The sequence below is a fragment of the Rhinatrema bivittatum genome, chromosome 9 (assembly GCF_901001135.1).
Source record: "Rhinatrema bivittatum chromosome 9, aRhiBiv1.1, whole genome shotgun sequence".
Classification (NCBI taxonomy): Eukaryota; Metazoa; Chordata; class Amphibia; order Gymnophiona; family Rhinatrematidae; genus Rhinatrema; species Rhinatrema bivittatum.
The window spans coordinates 223,904,520-223,924,746 of record NC_042623.1 but is presented as its reverse complement, the minus strand read 5'-3'; the positions used below and the strand labels follow the sequence as shown (position 1 = coordinate 223,924,746).

Here is a 20,227-nt window from a genome sequence, read left to right as displayed (position 1 = left end):
GAACCAAAGAAGAACCCCGTCTTGGTGTCCCTTTGTAAGGCTTTTTGCTGTTTCCCAGTGCTGGAAGCCATCCAGGAACTGATTGACCTGGAATGGGATGCCCCAGAGGCAAATTTTAAAGGAGGTTGGGCCTTGGACGCCTTTTATCATCTGGAACCAGTAACCAAGGAACGCCTGCGTTTTCCGAAAGTGGACGCCATGGCCTGCACCGTCTCGAAGTGAACAACCAGTGGTCGTTAATAAAATTATCTCTATGCACTAGCATGCTGTTACGATTCAATGAATCTGTGAACCCTTGGGCCACTATGACAAGGTAAAAAGGCTTACTGTGGTTCCTCGTCGGTGGGAGATGAACCTTAGGGCCGGCAGCCAGAGTTACCAGCAGGGCAGTGGTATAGACAATTCGGAGTCGAGGCAGGCAGCAAAGAGACAAAGTCCAGTATCCAAAGCAGGGTCAGAGGCAGGTGGCAGGCAAGGCAGAGTCCAGTATCCAAAGCAGAAATCACTGCAAGCAAGGCAGGAGACATACCAAGCTGGACCTATTGCAAGGCACTGGCAATCCTTCAGAAGCCTCCTTATATAGTCCTGGGTGAGGAAGTGGTTCCTGAGAGCCTGGAACTACTTCTTGTTGCTGCTCCTATAAGTGGGGGGAGGAGCCAAGCGCCTGTGTCAGATTGGGGCTAAGGCTGCCCCTGCGAGAGCCATGCTGCTGGCTCCCTGCTGCCTTAACCGATGAGGATCACGCAGAGCGTACCGAAGAGACCCGCCTCTGCTACTGCCGGTAGGTGCGGTCGGCTGTGGGGGGTCGGCCCCTGCCGATCGCAACACATGCTCAGGTTCACAAGGGTTGAATCTGGACATTTTTTAACCATTGGGACAATAAGCTGGCAAAACTTAGCCTGCAGAAAAATGTGGTGGGTCATATGAGGAACAGAAGTGAAATTGTAACTATCTTTGATTTCCACCTGCACTGTTTTATTCCTTGTGACTTATTCTTTTGGGGACTCATGCATATTCATCTTAGCCAAGAAATTCTGGGAAAGCTATCATGGTGTTTAGCCCATAAAATGGTATAATTTATTAAAACCAACATACAACACTGACTAACTTTCCATTTCAAGTGCTTGACTCAGTTTGGTGGCCCCAGGCTTGTAGGCCATTATTAAATTTAACCATCAGGTTTGTAATCCTGTGAATGGCTAACCAGGAACAAAATCTGAAAAACAATAAACTAATATTGCTTAAAGAATGGATTATGAAGGGACTAGAAAATTATTAGCTTAATGATTTTGTTTAGCTGCCAACTGATTTATCTAAAAATTATTTTCCAGTAATGCTTTAAGTCTTGCAGTCCTTCCAGGGAAAAATCTTTAACATAGTGGCATTCCTAGGGTGAATTAGATGTGTAGATCCTTTCCATTCTGCTGTGGTAAGTTATAGCTGCAGTTCTTTTTATTTGAGAAGCAGGAATGATATGGATCTTAGACTTTGGGCCTCATCCTTTTTAGTTCTGTAGATGGTTGAAAATTCTCATGATGTTCCCTCCAGCGTTTTTGAGGATTATATCATTTAAATGTGAATGCTTTCCTTCATATCATGCAGATGCAGTAAAGGGTCTGTAACTCATTTTTGTTCATACAATAACCTTCCTGTGACTTTGCCATTTTCTTTTTATTACGGTAGCAATACAGCAATATAGCAATAGAAGGCAAATGCATCTTCCAAACAAGTCAGTATACATATCTAGGCATATATTACATATACACCATATAGCTGTGTGGAGGTACCCTGGTCAAACTTTGTTTCAATGAATCTGAGTAAACAGAAGTTGACAACCACCTATATGGTACAAAGTTAAACACGTTAGGTACTTGTTTATTTCTATAAGTTCCTGAAAAATACTGTTTAATGATTTACTTATTAAATATATGTGTTTGGGTTACCTTCAACATTACTGTATGAGTTGCTTCTGTAATAGCAGCTAGATGGCAGCTGTGGCTGCGTATTTGGTCGGCTGTCACTGTGTCTCAGTCCAGTCTCACCAAGCTACCTTTCCATGGTTGCTTTTTGTTTGGCAGTGAGTTGGAAAAGATGGTAAATAGATGGGGGAGGGGAAGCCCTTAGCCCTTCTTTGCTGGAGGATAAGAAGTTGGCTTCTTGGCCATTTAGGGCAAGTGGCCACTCTCTCTTGACTAAACAATTTCATCCTTTTAGGGGAGCTTCTTCTTGGGGATCCTTTCTCTTTGGTAGGTCTCAGTCCTTTCATCCCTGAAGGCCTCAGAAAGGTGTGGGCTCCATGAGTGGAGCCTCTCTATCTTCCCAATGTTGATGCAGGAGATAGGTGGGCACCTATCTCGCTTTTATCGCAGGTGGGTCCAGATCACATCAGATTGATGGGTCCTAGAAGTGATTTGGAATAGCTATGCTCTAGAATTTCTTCTCGTTCCTCCAGGTGGCTTTATGATATCTTTATGCAACTCCCCTCAGAAGAAGATAGCAGTGGACTCTTGTGTTGAGAAGAATGTTAGTTCTGAAAGCCATGATTCCTGTTCCCAAATCGCAGCAAAATATGGGCCGCTATACCATCTATTTTGTCGTTCTCAAGATAGAGGGGTCCTTTTGACCCATCCTAGATCTCAAGGGAGCCACTCGTCATTTGCAGGTCACTCATTTCTGAATGGAAACTGTACACTCAGTCATAATGGCAACACATGCATATCTGTATATTCCCATTCTTTGGGAATATCAATGGTTCCTACAGTTTACCATTCTGGATTGCCATTACCAGTTTCAGGCCTTGCCCTTTGGGTTGGCCACTGTGCCCAGGATCTTCTCCGAGATCATGGTGGTGGTAGCTGCGTACTTGCTCAAGGACGGCATTCTGGTGCACCTGTATCTGTACGATTGGTTGATTTGTGTCAAGAGCACGGACGAAAGTTTCTGGGCTTCTCGCAAGGTAGTCTCCTTACTACAGGGAGCTAGGCTGGGTGGTGATATGAAGCAGGGCAGAGTATTTTTGCCGGAGATTCAAATTCAAAAGTTGATTGCTCAAGTTTGCATCCAAATAAGCGCTACTTGCCCAACAGTGCGGTCTTATTTACAGGTCCTGGGTTTGATGGCAGCCACATTGGAAGTAGTTCCCTGGGCATGAGCTCATATGCAATCTCTTCAACATGCGTTGCTTTCCTGCTGGAACCCACAGTCGCAGGACTACGTGATGAGACTTCTCCTGCCATTGGAGGTGAGCACCCAGTTGCGGTGGTAGTTACAGGCAGATCATCTCAGGAAGGGAGTTTCCTTGGAGACGCTGGATTGGTTAGTGCTCACAATAGATGCGAGCCTCCTGGGTTGGGGGGCTCACTGTCAGGCATTGATGGTGCAAGGTCACTGGAATGCCAAGGAGCAGCCGTGGAGCATCAACCAGTTGGAAGCTCGGGCGGTTTGTCTAGCGTGCTTGCTGTTCACCAAGCACCTAGAGGCTCAGGTGGTCCAAATAACCTCAGACAGTAACATGACGATGGCCTACATCAATCATCAGGGTGGAACCAAGAGTCTACGGGTGTCGGAAAAGATAGATGCGCTCATGGTATGGGTGGAGCAACATCTCATTGTCCTTTACGGCAGTGAGAGAGGCAGATATGCCTATGTCAGAGCCGACTTTCTCACCAGGAGGACCTTGAACTCAAGAGAGTGGAAGCTAGCGAACAAAGCCTTTCAGTTCATTGTGGAACGCTGGGGACGCCTGTATCTAGACTTGCTGGTGACATTCAACAACACGAAAGTTATATCATTTTTCAGTTGCAGACGGGACCCAAAAGCACTGGGCATTGATGCTCTCATTCAGGTGTGGCCGAGGAGCAGCCTGCTGTATGCCTTCCCACCCTGGCGTCTGATAGGCACAATCATTCAGAAGATTGCAAGTCAAGACTTTTTGTGGCTCTGGATTGTCCCCGGAGGCCATGGTATGCCGATCTACAAAGACTGCTTGTGGGCAGTCCCCTCAAGCTATTGCCTTGGAAGGATCTATTGTAGCAGGGACCCACTCTACATGACGATCCAGGTTGATTTTGTTTCACGGTTTGCCATTGAGAGGGCTAGGTTGTTGAAACATAGTTCTCGCCTGTCGTGATTTCCACTTTGCTTTGGGCCAGGAAATTTTGTACGTCTCTAATGTTGGAGTTTGAAGATTTTTCAAGGCCTGTTGTACTGAGTGAGGTTCTCAGTCTCTGAAGGTGGATATTCCCGTAATTTTGGAATTCTTACAGGATGGATTGCGTAAAGGTCTGACCCTTAACACCTTGAAGGTTCAAATGGCAGCTCTCGCCTGTTATAGGGGGCAAGTCAATGGTGGGCCTTTGTCTTTCCATCTTGATGTGTTCCGATTCTTGAAGGGCATTAAAACATCTTTGTCCTCCTTTGTGGCTTCCAGTGCCTCTGTAGGACCTTAATCTGGCCCTGGAATTCTTGGCAGGTCCAACCTTTCGGCTGCTGTGTGGTCTTTTCTTGCGGCTGCTTACCTTGCAAATGTTTTTTGTGGTGGCAATCTATTCTGCACGTTGGGTTTCCAAACTGCTGGCCTTTTCTGCGTATAATTCTGGGAGCAGTACAGCTTTGGACTGTACCCCCTTTTTTTTTTGCCAAAATTGGTTTCGGAGTTTCATTTGAATTAGTCCATTTCCCTCCTACCTTGGACAGGGACAGAGATGAAAGTATTGTCTTTTGTGTACCTTGGAAGTCAAGTGACATTTGCTGTGGAACTTGGAGGTTAAATCTGTCTGGAAGTCTGATAGCCTGTTTGTGCTCCATGGTGGCGGCAAACAGTGCTCCTGCAATGTGAGCAACTATAGCCCGTTGGGTTAAGGAGGTCATTATGGCCGCCTATATGGCTGCAAATATCTTTGCTGAAGCAGATTAGACTGCATTCCACGAGGGCTCAGGTGATATTGTGGGCAGAACTTCAATTGCAATTGTCAATTTGCTGAGCAGCGATGTGGTAGTCATTGAACACGTTTTCATAGCATTATTGCATACATGTTTGGGCTCAGGAGGATGTTGTGTTTGTGTTGTTGACTGGACCGCGGGCAGCCTCCCACCCTGTTCGGGAGTAGCTTTCGTACATCCCACTGGTGAGGATTGGCCTGCCTGAATGCTTACCTGATAATTTCCTTTTCTCTGAGGACAGTCCAATTTCCGACCCGCCCTTGGCTGCTGCTTTTTTACCTTTGGTTTGTCTTTTCGATGCGGACATTGAAGAGTGGTGTTCCTGCTATTCATTTGAAGACTTATCAAGCCTCTCAGCTTAATGATTGTTTTATTCTTTTGACTGAGCTCAGTGTTCCCTATTGATTGGAAGCATGATAATTATATCTGAGTTTTATCAGTTTGTTCACGGTTAGGTTTTTCTAGAGGATACTGGCGGGCTGATGTTGGGACAGGTCTACATATCTGTGATGATAACTTCTTATTCTGTCTCCATCTGGTGGCAGAGGTGCATAATCCTCATTAGAGGAGAGGAAATTATCAGGTAAGTAGTAATTCTCCTTTCTAAGCCCACTGAGGGGAGCTATAGTGAGCACAAGAAGAAACTTGAAGGCAAGGTTTTTGTTGTAGATTAGAGACCCCATTGTGGGTTGGATTTTTTTTTTTTTTTAATAGCTAACATATCTGCAGCTATATTTCCATCCTTCACTTTTTCAAGTGCCCTTCCTCAAACGAACTCTGTTGCTGAATTAGCTACTTATAGTTGGGGGAGGGTTCTAGATTTTCAAAATAGGTGGTCTACTCTTTATTTATTACTGTGAATAATGCTTGTCAGTTTCTGCCTTATACTGAAACATATTTTGATGCTATGAAGGTAGAGCAAGTGGCCAACTTTTCACACACCAAGAGCCAAAGAATCAGAATGCACTGTACCAAAGAGCTTCACATTTTCAAGAGATTGGAGGATTCTCTTTGAGGAGCAGGGCCAGTGCAAGGGGTGGCAGGTAGTGTGACCACTCAGGGCACCAAGCTGGTGGTAAAAATCCATGCCTTTTTGAGTTGTTCTGAGGGTACCCAAAGTGGAAGGAGGTGCCAAAAGCAACCCTTGCTCAGTGTGCCATTTTGTTCAGCAGCTGCTCTGTTAGTGGGGATCGAGTTTCCCCTCATCCTACCACTATCTTTGTCGCAACATGTCTCTCTCAGTCCCATCCTATCCCCTTCAGTCTTTGAATCCTCCCATCAGTCTGTCCCTTTCAGTTACCTCACTCTATCAACACCAGTCTTTCAATCCTTTCATCCTGTTCTTACCAGTCCCTGACTAGCATATCCCTCTCTCCCATGCTCTGCCCAATGTCTATCTCACTCAGTTCCTCAACCCATTTCGCATGCTCTCAGCAGCCTCAACATTATATCCCTCACCCATCCACATGAACTACGATGGGGGCTCGGTGGTCCCAACATAGCACATATGGCAACCCTTTGTTCTCACCCTTTGCCCAGCACCATTATACCATCTGTTACCCTCTATTCCGCTTCCCCTGCCTCCCTCCTGATCTTTTCCACTTCCTCTGACCTCACCCTCACCCTTTTCACCAACTCTGGATCTGTTACTATTTTCTCTTTGCTACTTCTGGCTCTCTATCATACCATCCTAATAACATTTTTAGCTCTTATCATCCCTCATCACCATCTCTGACTTTTGTTTACACACATCTTCCCCTCATGGCTCTCTGTCATTCCTCCATTTCTTTTGAACCTCTTCTACCTCCATTCCTGGCTCTTTCATCCCCCCTCCCCACTATATTTCACACACAAAACCATCTCTCGTATGGCTCTCATGCAACTTTCTATTCTGGCCCTCTCTCCTTCCCTCAGCTTCCTCCACCTTGTCTGTGTTCTCCTCCCCAGATCACATGGCAGCATGAGCTTGGGGAGGAATAATGTGCCGGACAGTTCAATCTGCATTGCTTACTTCAGGGAGACTGGAAGGAAGATGACATTCAGTTCCTCCTTGTGCTTTCTCTAGCATTCATACTCCTGAACTCTCCCAACATTCACCCCTTTTCATGTCACTTCCCCAGAAGCATTCACCCAGTCTCGCATTACTGTTCCCCCAAACATTTGCATCCCTGGCCTCCCATGACGTTATCACTTCTCACATTGCTCCCCTTTCCCTCACCAAAATCATTTTGTCCTAACCGGAGCCCAGGGTGCCATTAACTGAATTCCAAGCCTGGAAACACAGTGATCTGCTGGACATTGTAGATTCTTGCCTCTGGACAGCACAACAGAGAAGAGACCTGTACTTCCAGGGGGGTGAACACAATGGGAGGAGGGCTGGAGCAGGAAGCCAATTGGCTCTCTTTTTCTGTTCTGCAAGTCCAAATTTGTTCTCTCCCTTTCTGTCCTCCAGTTCTGCTTGCTGCAAATAGGAGAGGAGGGACAAGAGCAGTCATGAGCAGAGAAAAGTCTGCTCCATACGCCAGCTCCTCCAACCTGTTTCTGTTACAATCTGCAGAACTGTGAACACATGGAGTAGAACAGTTCTCTGCTTTGTGCTCCCTGCTCCTCCCCTCGTGTTCTCTGCATTAGTGCTCAATTGCCATGGGACAGGAGCACAGGAACCAGATTTTGCACATAAGAGCCACGTGTTGGCCACTCCTGAGGTAAATGCTTAGCCTGCCGTGATGTTAACATTTTCTGATTCTTAATCTGTTTGTCCTCAGGTACATTCCTCCTGATAAGCGAGAAGAGAGCGATCAGTCCACACACAAGTGGATGGTTTATGTTCGAGGGTCTCGGAAAGAACCAAGCATAAGCCATTTTGTGAAAAAAGTCTGGTTCTTCCTTCATCCTAGCTATAAGCCTAATGACCTGGTGGAAGTTAGGTATTAGCTTTGTTATAAATATTTGCTTCCAGTATTTCTATATGTTCTGTTTGTGTCTTTTATCTATGCCTTATTTTTTCTTCTGCTTCACATTTTTGCCATTATAGTTTTTTATTTATTTTATTCTATTTTTTTAAGGGTTTGAGTAACCTTTGCATTTTTATGGTCTTAAAATGGTGTAAGCTGAATGTGAAAAAAAATATTTAATAGGTGTGGGATGGGGATGTCATCTTACAACTTGAATTAGAAATTAAAAGCAAGTGGCTATTTGCATGGTGCTACAAGTGATAGAAAAGGCAACATGAGTGCATGTATATTTGTGCTATCCAAAGGATTGCATTTATATGCTGTATGGAGGGTGTAAATGCCTTATGGTAGATGGTAAATTTACGTCTGGACTCTTAGTGGGGTATCACTGTGTGCCTCACGTGCTAGATGAAAGTTCTGGTTTCTACTTAACTGTGCATTCATAAGATGTTAGTGCTTTGTATCTTGCATGAAGGTTATGTGTGCTACTGTTGATAGAATGGAAAGTAAAACTACTGCTGAGTTGTCAGAATTGGAGGGAGGGCAGGAAGTGGTGGCTGAGGTATGTTCATCATATGAAATATTTTTATTTTCTAGAGAACCTCCTTTCCATTTGACGAGACGAGGTTGGGGAGAGTTTCCTGTCAGAGTACAGATTCACTTTAAGGATAGTCACAACAAGAGGATTGACATTATCCATAATTTGAAGGTAATGGTGACAAATTGTTGTATGGGGCAGAGTTCAGTATAGTGTAGAGGTAAAAGTGACAGTGCTTATGTTCATTGGGTTCAGTCTTCTTGTTACTTATTGTAATCACTCCTTTGAAATAAGACAGCATACCAGTTAATACATTTTATGATCATGAAATTCTTAAAACATAAGATTTTCCATACCGAGTCAGACTAAAGTTCCATCAAGTCCATTATCCTGTTTCTAGCCGTGCCAATCCAGGTCACAAGTATCAGGCAGGATCACAGGGGGTAGTGAGATTCCATGCTGCTTATCCCAAGGATAAGCAGCAATTATTCAGGAATAAGCAGATAAGCACCGACACACAGTACTTAGGACAATACAGTAGAATAGTCTATGAACCCCACATCACAACTAGCATATTGATAACACTATGTATGATAAATTTACCCGTAAAAGTACTTTCAGTACACTCGGTCATAACCCACTTCTCTAAAAATTATTTTGTCTAATGATATATTGTAACCGAACCTTTGACAGCACCTGTTAGAATGTACTATAGTACACTTTTACCTACATTAAATATGTGCCTACATGTAAACCGTTGCGATGGATATAACTTAGCGACGGTATAGAAAGATTTTAAATAAATAAATAAAATTTCTGCGCCTGCACTTTAATAATGTTTTATGGACTTTTCCTCTGAGAACTTGTCCAAACCTTTTTTAAACACATCCTCTGACAAACAAAATTCCAGAGCTTAATTGTATGTTGAGTTAAGGAGAATTTTTTTTTTTTTTTATGTCCCCTAGTCTTTGTACTTTTTGATAAAGTAAACTGACACACATTTACTCATTCTACTTCTCTCATTTTATTGATCTCTATCATATCTCCCTTTAGCCATCTCTTCTCTAACCTCGTTAGCCTTTCCTCATAGGGGAAATGTTCCATTCCCTTTATGATTTTGGCCACCTTTCTCTGTACCTTTTCTAATTCCTTTTTTTTTTTGAGATGTGGTGACCAGAACTGCTGCACACAATACTCAAATGAGGTCGCACCATGGAGCAATACAGAGGCATTATGATATTCTCTGCTTTATTCTCCATTCCTTTCCTAATAATCCCTAGCATTCTTTTTGCTTTCTTGGATGCTGCTGCTGCACACTGAGCAGAAGATTTCAATGTACTGTCATTGATGATGCCTAGATACTTTTCCTGAATGGTGACTGCTAATGTGGAACCTTGCATTGTGTAGCTATAATTTTGGATTCCCTATATGTACCCGGATCAGTCCAGACTCCTGGGTTTATTCATCCGTGCCAGCAGGTGGAGAGAGAGAAAGTAAAACTGACTGCTGTATATACACTGATGCCACCTGCAGTTCCTCAGTAATTCTGTCTCCAGCAGTTGGTGACTGATGTATAAACCTGCAGTTTGTTTCCAGTATTTTTCTTTTTGTTCTGAGCCTTCCTCCCAGGGGTCGGGGTTTCTCGTGAGGGACCCCTACCCTGTTTGGCTGAGGCGGAAGGGCTGGGGGTCGGTAACCCTTTTGTACGCCCACTCCTCAGGTAACCGTGAGGTGTACATCTGGTGGTCCAGATCCCTCCCTTTCACGTGTTGGCTCCTTATTTTGTTTCCTCACTTTCCTCTCCAATTTTAATTCACTTGCTGAATTGAGCTGGACCTCTCTTTTCAGTGCTAGGACTGACTTTTGCGGTGAGGCTGCTTTTAGAGCAGTGAAGTGGGGGGGGGGGGGGGGGAATAAAAAAAAAAAAAAAGGCAAGCACAGGAGCAGGTAGGAACGATGGCCTAGGTCTGCTCTCCTCCTCCCCCCCCCCCCCCGGTTTCGGAGTTTAAGTCCGCATGCACATGCCTGGCGCGGTAACCACGGGATCGGTGGCCATTTTGGATCCCTCAGCTGTCGGGCCCACGTTTTTGGGGGCTGAGGGGGATTTTCCTCCAGTTTTTTCCCCAGTCCATCCAGGTCCTATTGGGTGACTCGGAAGGCTCCCGGGAGGGGGGGCGGCCCTTTGCAGCGAATGTGGACAGCGAACGGACCCCAGCTCTGTTCTTGCCGGAACAACGGCAGGGGGAATAAAGAAAAGAGGATCTATATACAGGCAACAACCAAAAAGGACTGAATTACATAGTCTGGGAAAACAAATAAGCATGGGTGTAGCTTGCTTATTGCGGCGGTTACTACCCCTAACCAATTAAGCTAAATATTTCACATAGATGCAGCTCCAACACTGCTCTCTGCATTAATGGTGGGGGTTGAAGGGAAACAGAACCAAAAGGTTACTAAGAGCCAAGAGTAACAGATAAGTATGAGAAAAAAAAAATGTGCAAAGCTTGCTGGGCAGACTGGATGGGCCGTTTGGTCTTCTTCTGCCGTCATTTCTATGTTTCTATAATTTGTGCTTCTTATGCACAAGGCTTTTTTGGCACAGTATGAGGGGGTTGTGCCTGGCGGGGGTGGCCAGAACCCCCCTTCTTTACTCCTGGAGCCTGGTTTATCTCTGGTCACTACCAGACTGGCTCAGGTCAAGGCAGGCAGGGGGCCTCGCAAGTAGGTACTGCGACCGCCAGAGTCTTGCGCTTGCCTACTTTGGCACCACAGGGAATACCTCTGGCCTAGGGGCACCACTTTCCGGTAGTCTGGCACCAGACCCAGACGTGGGGGACACCAGCCAAAGTGATGATCTTGATCCCGGGCCTGCGGCAGAGGGGGATGACCCCAAAATCCTACGGTTGTTCTGCAGGGAGGAATTGGTGCCTCTCATTCCCCAAGTTCTGGAGGAGCTGGGACTCCAGCCTCCACCTGACGACCCTTGCAAGGACGGGGCGGATCCAGTTTTGGAGGGCATACAGCGCCTCCCTTCCGGGTTCCCGTATCATGAGTCCATTAAAAGGTTGGTGGATCAGGAGTGGGATAATCCGGATGCGAGATTGAAAGTCGATAGGGCCATGGCCAAGCTTTATACCTTGCCGGAGCAGGCTCTGGAATTGTTTGCGCTCTGTAAGATGGACTCAGCGGTATCTGCCGTCCCAAAGAAGACGACCATTCCGGTTGTGGGGGCAACAGCTCTGTGAAGGATGTTCAGGATCACATGCTGGAGATTCATCTCAAAAGGATTTTTGAGGTCTCGGCTTTGAGTCTCCGCACGGCTATTTGTTCCAGCCTCATGCAGCGGGCATGCTTACGCTGGGTACAGCATTCCCAGGAGGATCCGACGCTTGGAGGTTCGCAAGGTGCTCAGGCAGACCGGTTGGAAGCGGCCATTGCGTTTGTGGCAGATGCATTGTATGATGTGGTGCGGACGTCTTCCCGCATTATGGGGGCTGTGGTTTCCGCAAGGTGCCTCCTTTGGCTTCGTAACTGGTCTGCATACGTTTTATCTAAGACCCAGCTGGCATTTTTACCGTTCAAGGGTCGGCTCTTATTTGGCGAAGAGTTGGATCAGATCGTGAAGCAATTAGGAAAAACTAAGGTGCTTCGCTTACCGGAGGACAAGCCTCGGGGTGACTGAGTTTTACCCCACGGCCGCGTTTTCGGGACACTCGGAGGTTTCAGCAACCATGTAGCACGTCGGCGACACATAGGTCCTTTTCGTCCTGGGGGCAGTCCTTTCTAGGAGGACATCGGCTTTTCAGAACCCCTACCAATACCAGCTCCTTCAGTCCAAAATCGGCTCAATGAAGGGAGACCGGCCCACTCCGCCATTCCTTTTATAGGAGGTCGGCTGGCGTGGCTTTACGAGGAGTGGGCCAAAATCACCCAGGATCAGTGGGTACTCGGTGTGATAAGACACTGTTTCACTTTAGAATTTGCTCGACCTGTCTGCGATCTGTTCCTAATCTCCCCCTGCAGGCACGCTGCAGAAGCGCAGGGCAGTGCGGGAGACTTTGCACAGGTTGCAGCGCTTGGGGGCCTTGGTTCCGGTGCCTCCGGACAAACTTCGAATGGGTCGGTACTCAATTTACTTTGTGGTCCTGAAGAAGGAAAGGAGCCTTTCGCCCCATTCTCGACTTGAAGCGGGTGAATGCGTTGAATGTTCCCCGTTTTCGGATGGAAATGTTGCGGTCGGTGATAGCGGTGGTACGCACCCAGGAGTTCCTAGCATGGTTAGATTTGACAGAAGCATATCTTCACATTCCCATTTCCCGGGACCATCAACGCTACATGAGGTTTATGGTCTTGGGGCAGCACTTCCAGTTTCAAGCACTCCCATTCGGATTGGTCTTGACACCTCGTACCTTTACCAAGGTTATGGTGGTCATAGCGGTGGCGTTACGGCGGCAGGGAGTCCTCGTCCACCCTTATCTCGACGATTGGCTCATTTGGGCGAAGTCTGAGACCAGTTGTCGTACAAGCAGTACTTTGGACCTTGCGGTCGTTAGGCTGGGTGGTGAATTTGGCCAAGAGCCACCTAGTTCCGTCTCAAACTCTGGAGTATCTGGGAGCATTTTTCGACACAAGCCAAGGCAGAGTCTTTCTGATGGAAGAGAGAGTGTGCAAACTACAGTCTCAGATTCAGCGCTTGGCGCAGTTGCGAGTCCCCAGAGCTTGGGATGTGTTGCAGCTCCTTGGTTCCATGACGTCCACATTAGACCTGGTGCCATGGGACTTTGCTCATATACGTCCCCTTCAGAGGGCTCTTCTGGCCCAGTGGAGTCCGTTGTCGGAGAAGTATCACCAGCTTGTTCCTCTTCCCCATTCGACTAAGAACAGACTATCTTGGTGGCTGCACACACCCAACCTCATGCGGGTTGTCTCCTTGGAAGTGCCGGATTGGGTGATTCTGACTACGGATGCAAGTCCCTCTGGATGGGGGGGCAGTTTGTCAGAGTCAAGCAGCTCAGGGCACCTGGTCAAGAGGCGACTTGGTCTATCAATCACTTGGAAGCTAAGGCGTTATGTTTGGCTTTGCTTGCCTTTCAGCTCTTAGTTCAGGGGCGTTCGGTGCGAGTTCTTTCAGACAATGCGACAGTGGTGGCCTACATCAACAGGCAAGGAGGCACCAAGAGCCGTGCAGTGGCGCTGGAAGTTCTGGATTTCAGCTTTCTATCTAAAATCCTAAATTTGGCTTCCTGAACTCCTCTCCCACATTTTCCTCTGTCGTTGGTGCCCACATGTACCACGACAGCCAGCTCCTCCAGCACTGTCTATAATCCTATCTAGGTGACACTATTATAGCCTCTCTCACGTTTTAACCATGCCAGTAGCTGTTTAGCCTTCCTTCGGCCTTTTTTAGTGCATGGAATACATCTGGTCTGGGCTTCCAAGATGGTATTTTTAAACAAGGTCCATACCTGATGTAAATTCTTATCTCTTGTTTTATTAAAATGTGCAGTGTTGCATGCACAAGTGTCTCTTGTTGACTGTGTTGATGCAGCTTGTGTCCACTTTATAGGCAATACCTTTACAGGTTCATTAACATTTAGCCACATAAAGATTGCTACCTCTTACTTCTAGGAGTGATCCACAAGGAATGGATCTCTCCGTTAATTAACTGCTGGATACCTCCTAGTGACCTGGATTGGCCACTGTTGGAGCTAGGATGCTGGGCTCAGCATGCTACATTTATGTTCTGCTGTTTTGACTATTGACCTCCCATACAAAAGATTGGAAACTAGTTTTGACATGAGTTCCAACTAGTCTAAGCCTTTGTTTGCTTAAAAAATCACAAGTAAATCTGAGATGGTTACTTGATTTGCAACATAAGAGATTGACTGGTGAGAGAAAAGTTTGCATTGAGATGTAAGACATTTACTGCCCCGGTTGCGTTTTGGACTCAAATCACTAGTGCATTGAAACTGAAACTCACATATGCTCTTTGAGAACTGAAAGATCCTGAGAATTTAAATGCACTAGAGTTCTAATTTGTGGCATGCATAAACTGAAATCCATCATAGTTGCATCAGAGGACCATTAGAAAACTGTGTGAAGCAAGATTTGTTTGCATCAAATCTCAGTATCGATCTACCATGAATGTCACATCAGCATTTAAATGTACAATTTCAACCATATTGTAACATGCAAGCCCATGTGTCTCATTGGGCACGGTGAATACTTCACATAAAACACATGGGAAAGTCAATGAACTGAATGCAATGAAAGAACAGCATTCATGAAAGCTACTTTCTGGAAAGATATAGTTGAAGTTGAACTACAGTATCATCCCTCTACTTTCCAAGTTTCTGTCTGACAACAGAGTTGACTAATATTCCATTCAAGTGATGACTGAGCATCTTGGTTGCCTGTATTATTTCTTCATAGTTTAGACCTGTTAGAGTTGATTTGAGTTCAGATCCCTTTTCACTACCAGCCTGAAGACCTTGATTTGCCAGTGGCTGAAATCGAACAACTCATTGAAATTTTATGGGATCTTTTTTTCCGTGGAAAAATTCCTAAACTTCTCTTTCAGAATTCTGGTTCATGGTCAAGGAAGACTAGGTATGCATTGAAATTTCAGGCTATGAATTCCTGCCTGAACCAGAATTATGAAAGAGACACTTGGGAATATGTCTTGGAGAAGTTGATCACATTTAATTTCAATGAGCTGTTCGATATCAGCTGCTGGTAAATCCAGGTCTTCAAGCTGGCTGTGAAGGGGTTTTGAACTCAACTACAGTCAGATAGCTCAGTTCAAAAGATGCGCTTTGAGGCTGTGCAGTCATCCCTTTTTGGAAATTGTTCTTATTCTTTCTTTCAAATCACTATTGAAAAGGGAGTGAGGGTGTTTTGGCCCAGTGGCTCTGATATCACCCAAAGGTGAGTGAATTTTTGGAAAAAGCTATAGCTTGGGAAATTCCTCTTGAGCAGATACATGAGAAATCAAATGAGTCATCAGTATCACTCTCTCAGAATGCATTCTTTGGAGAACAACAATTATATCAAATCATATTTTGAGTTGATTACATTTTATTTTTGTACATTTTTATTTTAAATCTTTCTAATTTTTGAAGTTGAGTGTTAGGGTCTCTGCCAAATTCTGCACAGAAAATGGCAGAGGAGTCCCTGGCATGCCGCGAATGGAGCGCGCCCCGTTTGCAGCGAAGATGAAGGACCAGGCATACCGCGGGACACGCTCCACCCGTGGCCTAGATGGACCAGGTGAGAGTGAGTGTGTGTAGAAAGGGGTGTGTGGGGGAGGGGAGGGTGTGTGTGAGAGGAGGGGGAAAGTGGTATGAGAGAGCAGAGGAGGGGGGAGGGGGTATAAGAGAGAGCAGAGGGGTGAGCAGGGGTGTGTGTGAGAGACCAAGGAGGGGTGCTTGAGTGTGGGTGCCAGAGAGAGGGAGCCTATATGATGAGATAGTGAAGGAGTGAGTATGTGTATGAGAGAATGGGAGCTGGTGTGTATGAAAAAGGGAGTGTGTGTGTGTGTGTGTGGGGGGGGGGTGCTAGCCTGTGTGAAGGGCTTGCCTATGTGTGAGAGAGCCTGTGTGAAGTGGTGTGTGAAAGAGACATAGGTAGCTTGTGTGAGGGTGTATGCATGAGAGAGGAAGGGAGCTTGTGTGGGTGTGTATGCAAGAGAGAGGGACCCTGTATGAGGGGGATGCGTGTGTGCGAGAGAGTGAGGGAACCTGTATGAGGGTGTGTGTCTGTGCACTAGAGAGAGGGAGCATGTGAGAGAGAGAGAAAGACAGAAGGAGCCTATGTAAGGGGCAGTACTGAGAACGGGGTCAAACTTGAACCTAGAGATGGAGGGGGAGATATACTGGCAGGTGGAGGAGTTGGGGCCTGAGAAGGCAAAGTGGCCAGGGGAGTAGGAAGAGCAAGTGTAAGGGACACTTTTACAGTGAATTTCTAGGGAAATTCTGCATATTTAAGTAATAACATTTTTCTGCATTAATTTAAAATTTAATTACTTAAAGACTGTCGTGTAAATTGTGTTCTCACAGAACAAGCAGGATGGTTGTCCTCACAAATGGGTGACATCGAGGATGGCGCCCAACCACGGAAAAACTTCTGTCAAAGTTTCTGGAACTTTGACTGTCCCCTACTGGGCATGCCCAGCACGGCACCAACCCTGCAGCCAGCAGGGGTCCCCCTTCGGTCTTCTTTTTTCCGCGCAGTGAAGGAGCTCTTACCACATTCCTGACAGGAAATTCTTCTCGAACTTCTTTGAAGTTAAATACGCCCCACAGGGGTCCCCCCTCTATCTACATTTAGTCCGCGGTGTTTCGGTAAGTTTTTTGCCGTTTTTCGCCAGCTACCGTCGAGTTTTGCCTTCGCGGCCTGCTAGCCATCGACCGTCCCGCGGCTAAATTTTTGGTCAATGGCCATGGCGTCGGGGTTCCGTCGGTGCCCGGATTGTACGCGCACCATGTCTATCACAGACCCTCACAGAGTCTGCGTATTATGTTTGGGAAGTGAGCATGATGTCCTGACTTGCACCAAATGTGCCCTTATGACACCAAAAGGTCGCAAAGCCAGAATGGAGAAGATGGGACTCCTTTTCCATGCTCACACTCCGCCGTCCATCGCATCGACGTCCTCGGAACTGGCACTGTCGAAGTCCTTCCATCGTCGGCAACCTCCCGGTGACTGTCATCGACGTCTCCACGGCCATCGACCCCCGTCCCTTCCCCCGAGGATCGTGGGGATCGGAGGGAGAAGCATTGTCATCGACATCGCAAGTCTCGGACCATCGAGGAATCGAAGTCTTCGACCTTGATACCGTCCGAGCCACCACCGAAGAAGTCTCGATCAGAAGCGGCACCGTCCACTTCTGTTTCTGAGACATTGAGGCAACCCTCACCCCATCGGGGTTTGGGAGCCGCGATTCCACCAGTGACTGTGGTCCCTCCGGCTCAGCCTCAGCCTCCCTCTTCCGCGGAGCCGGGTATTGTTACCCCAGGTCTCCGGGAAGAACTGGACCGGCTGGTCCAGGAGGCCATCGATAAAGCGATGCAAAGGTTCCAGACTCCTTCGGCACCGACTCCGCCACAGAGAGTGGAACCAGTCATCGACCCGATTCCAGCAGCGCTGGCACCGCTGCTCATACGGATGGAAGCGCTTGTTACCGCCCTTCCACCGGTAATACCCGGGTCACCGACAGCACCGGTGCGCTCCCCGATGCCAATTTCATCGGGTACGGAAACACCGTATCGAATTCCTCCTTCGGGAGTAGTTCCATCGGTGCCATGTCGTCCCTCGCCACCAATACATTCCTCCGGGGCGATACGTACATCAGCTCCATCGAGGCCTTCGATGCCGGCACCGATGCCTCCAAGGGGATTTTCAATGCCCCCGGTGATTTCTTCGGGTTTCTCGGAGCCTCAACCGGGTCCTTCAGGTATCCAACCCCCTCGGGGTCCTACAGGTCAACAACCTGATCCTTATGACACCTGGGGTGATAATTCTTCCACGGATACCGATGATTTACCTTCACCACCCTCTCCTGCTGAAAGCAGAAAGCGTTCTCCTCCCGAGGACCTCTCTTTCACAAATTTTGTGAAGGAAATGTCGGAATTGGTCCCTTTTCAGCTTCAATCGGAGCAAGATGACAGGCACCAAATGATGGAATTACTCCAATTTTTGGATGCCCCAAAAGTCATCACTTCCTTTCCAATTCATCAGGTTTTTCTGGACCTTCTAAAAAAGAATTGGGAAACTCCTGGATCTGTTGCTCCAGTAAATAAAAAAGCGGACTCTACTTACCTCGTACAGTCAGCACCTGGCTTTCAAAAACCTCAGCTAGACCACCACTCTGTTGTGGTGGAGTCAGCACAAAAGAAAGCTAAAAGAATGAAGCCATACTCATCCATACCTCCCACTAAGGAGAGTAAGTTCCTAGATAGTATAGGCAGAAAAGTTTACCAAGGGGCCATGCTTATTTCTAAAATAGCTTCTTATCAGCTATATATGACCCAATATAACAGGGTCATTTTCAACAGATACAAGAGTTTTCAGATACCTTACCAGAACAATTCCAGCAACAACTTCAAACCCTAGTGCTTAAAGGGTTTGAAGCCGGAAAGCATGAAATACGAACATCTTATGACATATTCGATGCTTCCACTAGACTGTCTGCTACAGCCATCTCGGCAAGGTGCTGGGCTTTGCTTAAGTCTTCTGACCTTCACCCGGAGGTTCAGGACAGACTCTCTGACCTGCCCTGTTTAGGGGATAATTTGTTTGGTGAGCAAATTCAACAAATAGTTGCTGAATTAAAGGATCATCATGAGACCCTTAAGCAGCTCTCATCAATTTCTTCTGACTTCCCTTCTAAACAACCATTTAAGAAGGAACCTAAAAAGTCATTCTTCCGTCCACGGAAGTATTATCCCCCACACACCAAGTCCAGGTCTTGGTGTGTGGGGGATAATACTATCAAAAGCCTCAACCTCGCCAACCTCGAAAGCAAAAACCCACACCAGCTCCGCAACCAGGTCCTGCGTCGGGGTTTTGACTTTCAATTAGAGAGCAGATGCCTAATCCCTCTTCCAAACATACCAGTAGGAGGTCGACTAAGCCACTTTACAGAAAAATGGCATCATATCACTACAGATCATGGAGTGCTAGCGATAATTGCACAGGGTTACTATCTAAACTTTCTAACTCTTCCTGCGGACTCTCCGCCTCTACAAGCGTGGAGACTTACAGACCACTCTGTTCTTCTAGAGCAGGAAGTATCTCTTCTCCTCCAGTCCAACGCTATAGAACCCGTTCCTCTTTCCCAACAAGGACTGGAGTTCTATTCCAGGTACTTTCTGATCCCAAAAAAGTCAGGAGGACTTCGACCAATCCTGGACTTGCGGGCCCTCAAGTACCTTCACAGAGAAAAGTTCAAGATGGTAACCCTAGGCTCGCTTCTACTTCTGCTACAAAGAGAGGACTGGCTCTGCTCTCTAGACCTCAAAGACGCTTATACCCACATTGCGATAACTCAGTCTCATCGCAAATACCTCCGATTTCTAGTAGGCCAAAACCACTATCAATACAGAGTTCTCCCATTTGGTCTAGCATCCGCACCGTGAGTTTTCACCAAATGTCTCGTAGTGGTTGCAGCGTTCCTCAGGAAGGAAGGCGTCTATGTATACCCCTACGTGGACGATTGGTTGATCAGGGCCCCAACCCAGCAAATCGCTCGGTCCTCCCTGACCCTGACAATTCGAACTCTAATTTCGCTGGGATTTCTTGTCAATTACGAGAAATCCTACTTTCTCCCATCTCAAACCTTATTCTTCATTGGAGCAGACTTGGACATCTTACAGGCAAAAGCCTTCCTTCCTCATCAACGTGTCCAAACCCTTGTGTCCCTAGCTTGCTAATTGCAGTCTCAACCCACAGCAACAGCTCACCAATTCCTCATTCTGTTGGGACACATGGCCTCTTCAGTTATGTGACTCCAATGGCCCGTCTAGCCATGAGAGTCATGCAGTGGACTCTAAAATCACAATGGATACAAGCCACTCAGCCTCTGTCGACCATTGTTCGCATCACCCATGCACTCCGTCTGTCTCTTGCCTGGTGGACAAATCAATCCAACCTCCTCCAAGGCTTGCCCTTTCATCCACCAGATCCTCAAATAATTCTCACCACCGACGCCTCCATCGGCTGGGGAGCCCATGTAAACAATTTACAAACTCAAGGATTCTGGTCTCTAGAGGAAGCCAAACACCAGATAAATTTC

The 20,227-nt window shown here is 46.7% G+C and overlaps 1 protein-coding gene across 12 annotated transcripts in view; it reads left to right on the top strand.

The window, feature by feature from the left end:
• The window catches only part of YEATS2 (YEATS domain containing 2), a 799,337-nt gene that overhangs the window by 126,190 nt on the left and 652,920 nt on the right, over positions 1-20,227 (top strand). For all 12 annotated transcript variants that reach the window (XR_003858765.1, XM_029617009.1, XM_029617017.1 and 9 more), the window contains 2 exons: positions 7,707-7,868; positions 8,493-8,604. Coding sequence is in view for 11 of the 12 variants with exons in the window: in XM_029617009.1 (XP_029472869.1) it covers positions 7,707-7,868; positions 8,493-8,604 (274 nt within the window). In the remaining variant the exon portion in view is untranslated. The remainder of the gene's footprint in view (positions 1-7,706; positions 7,869-8,492; positions 8,605-20,227) is intronic.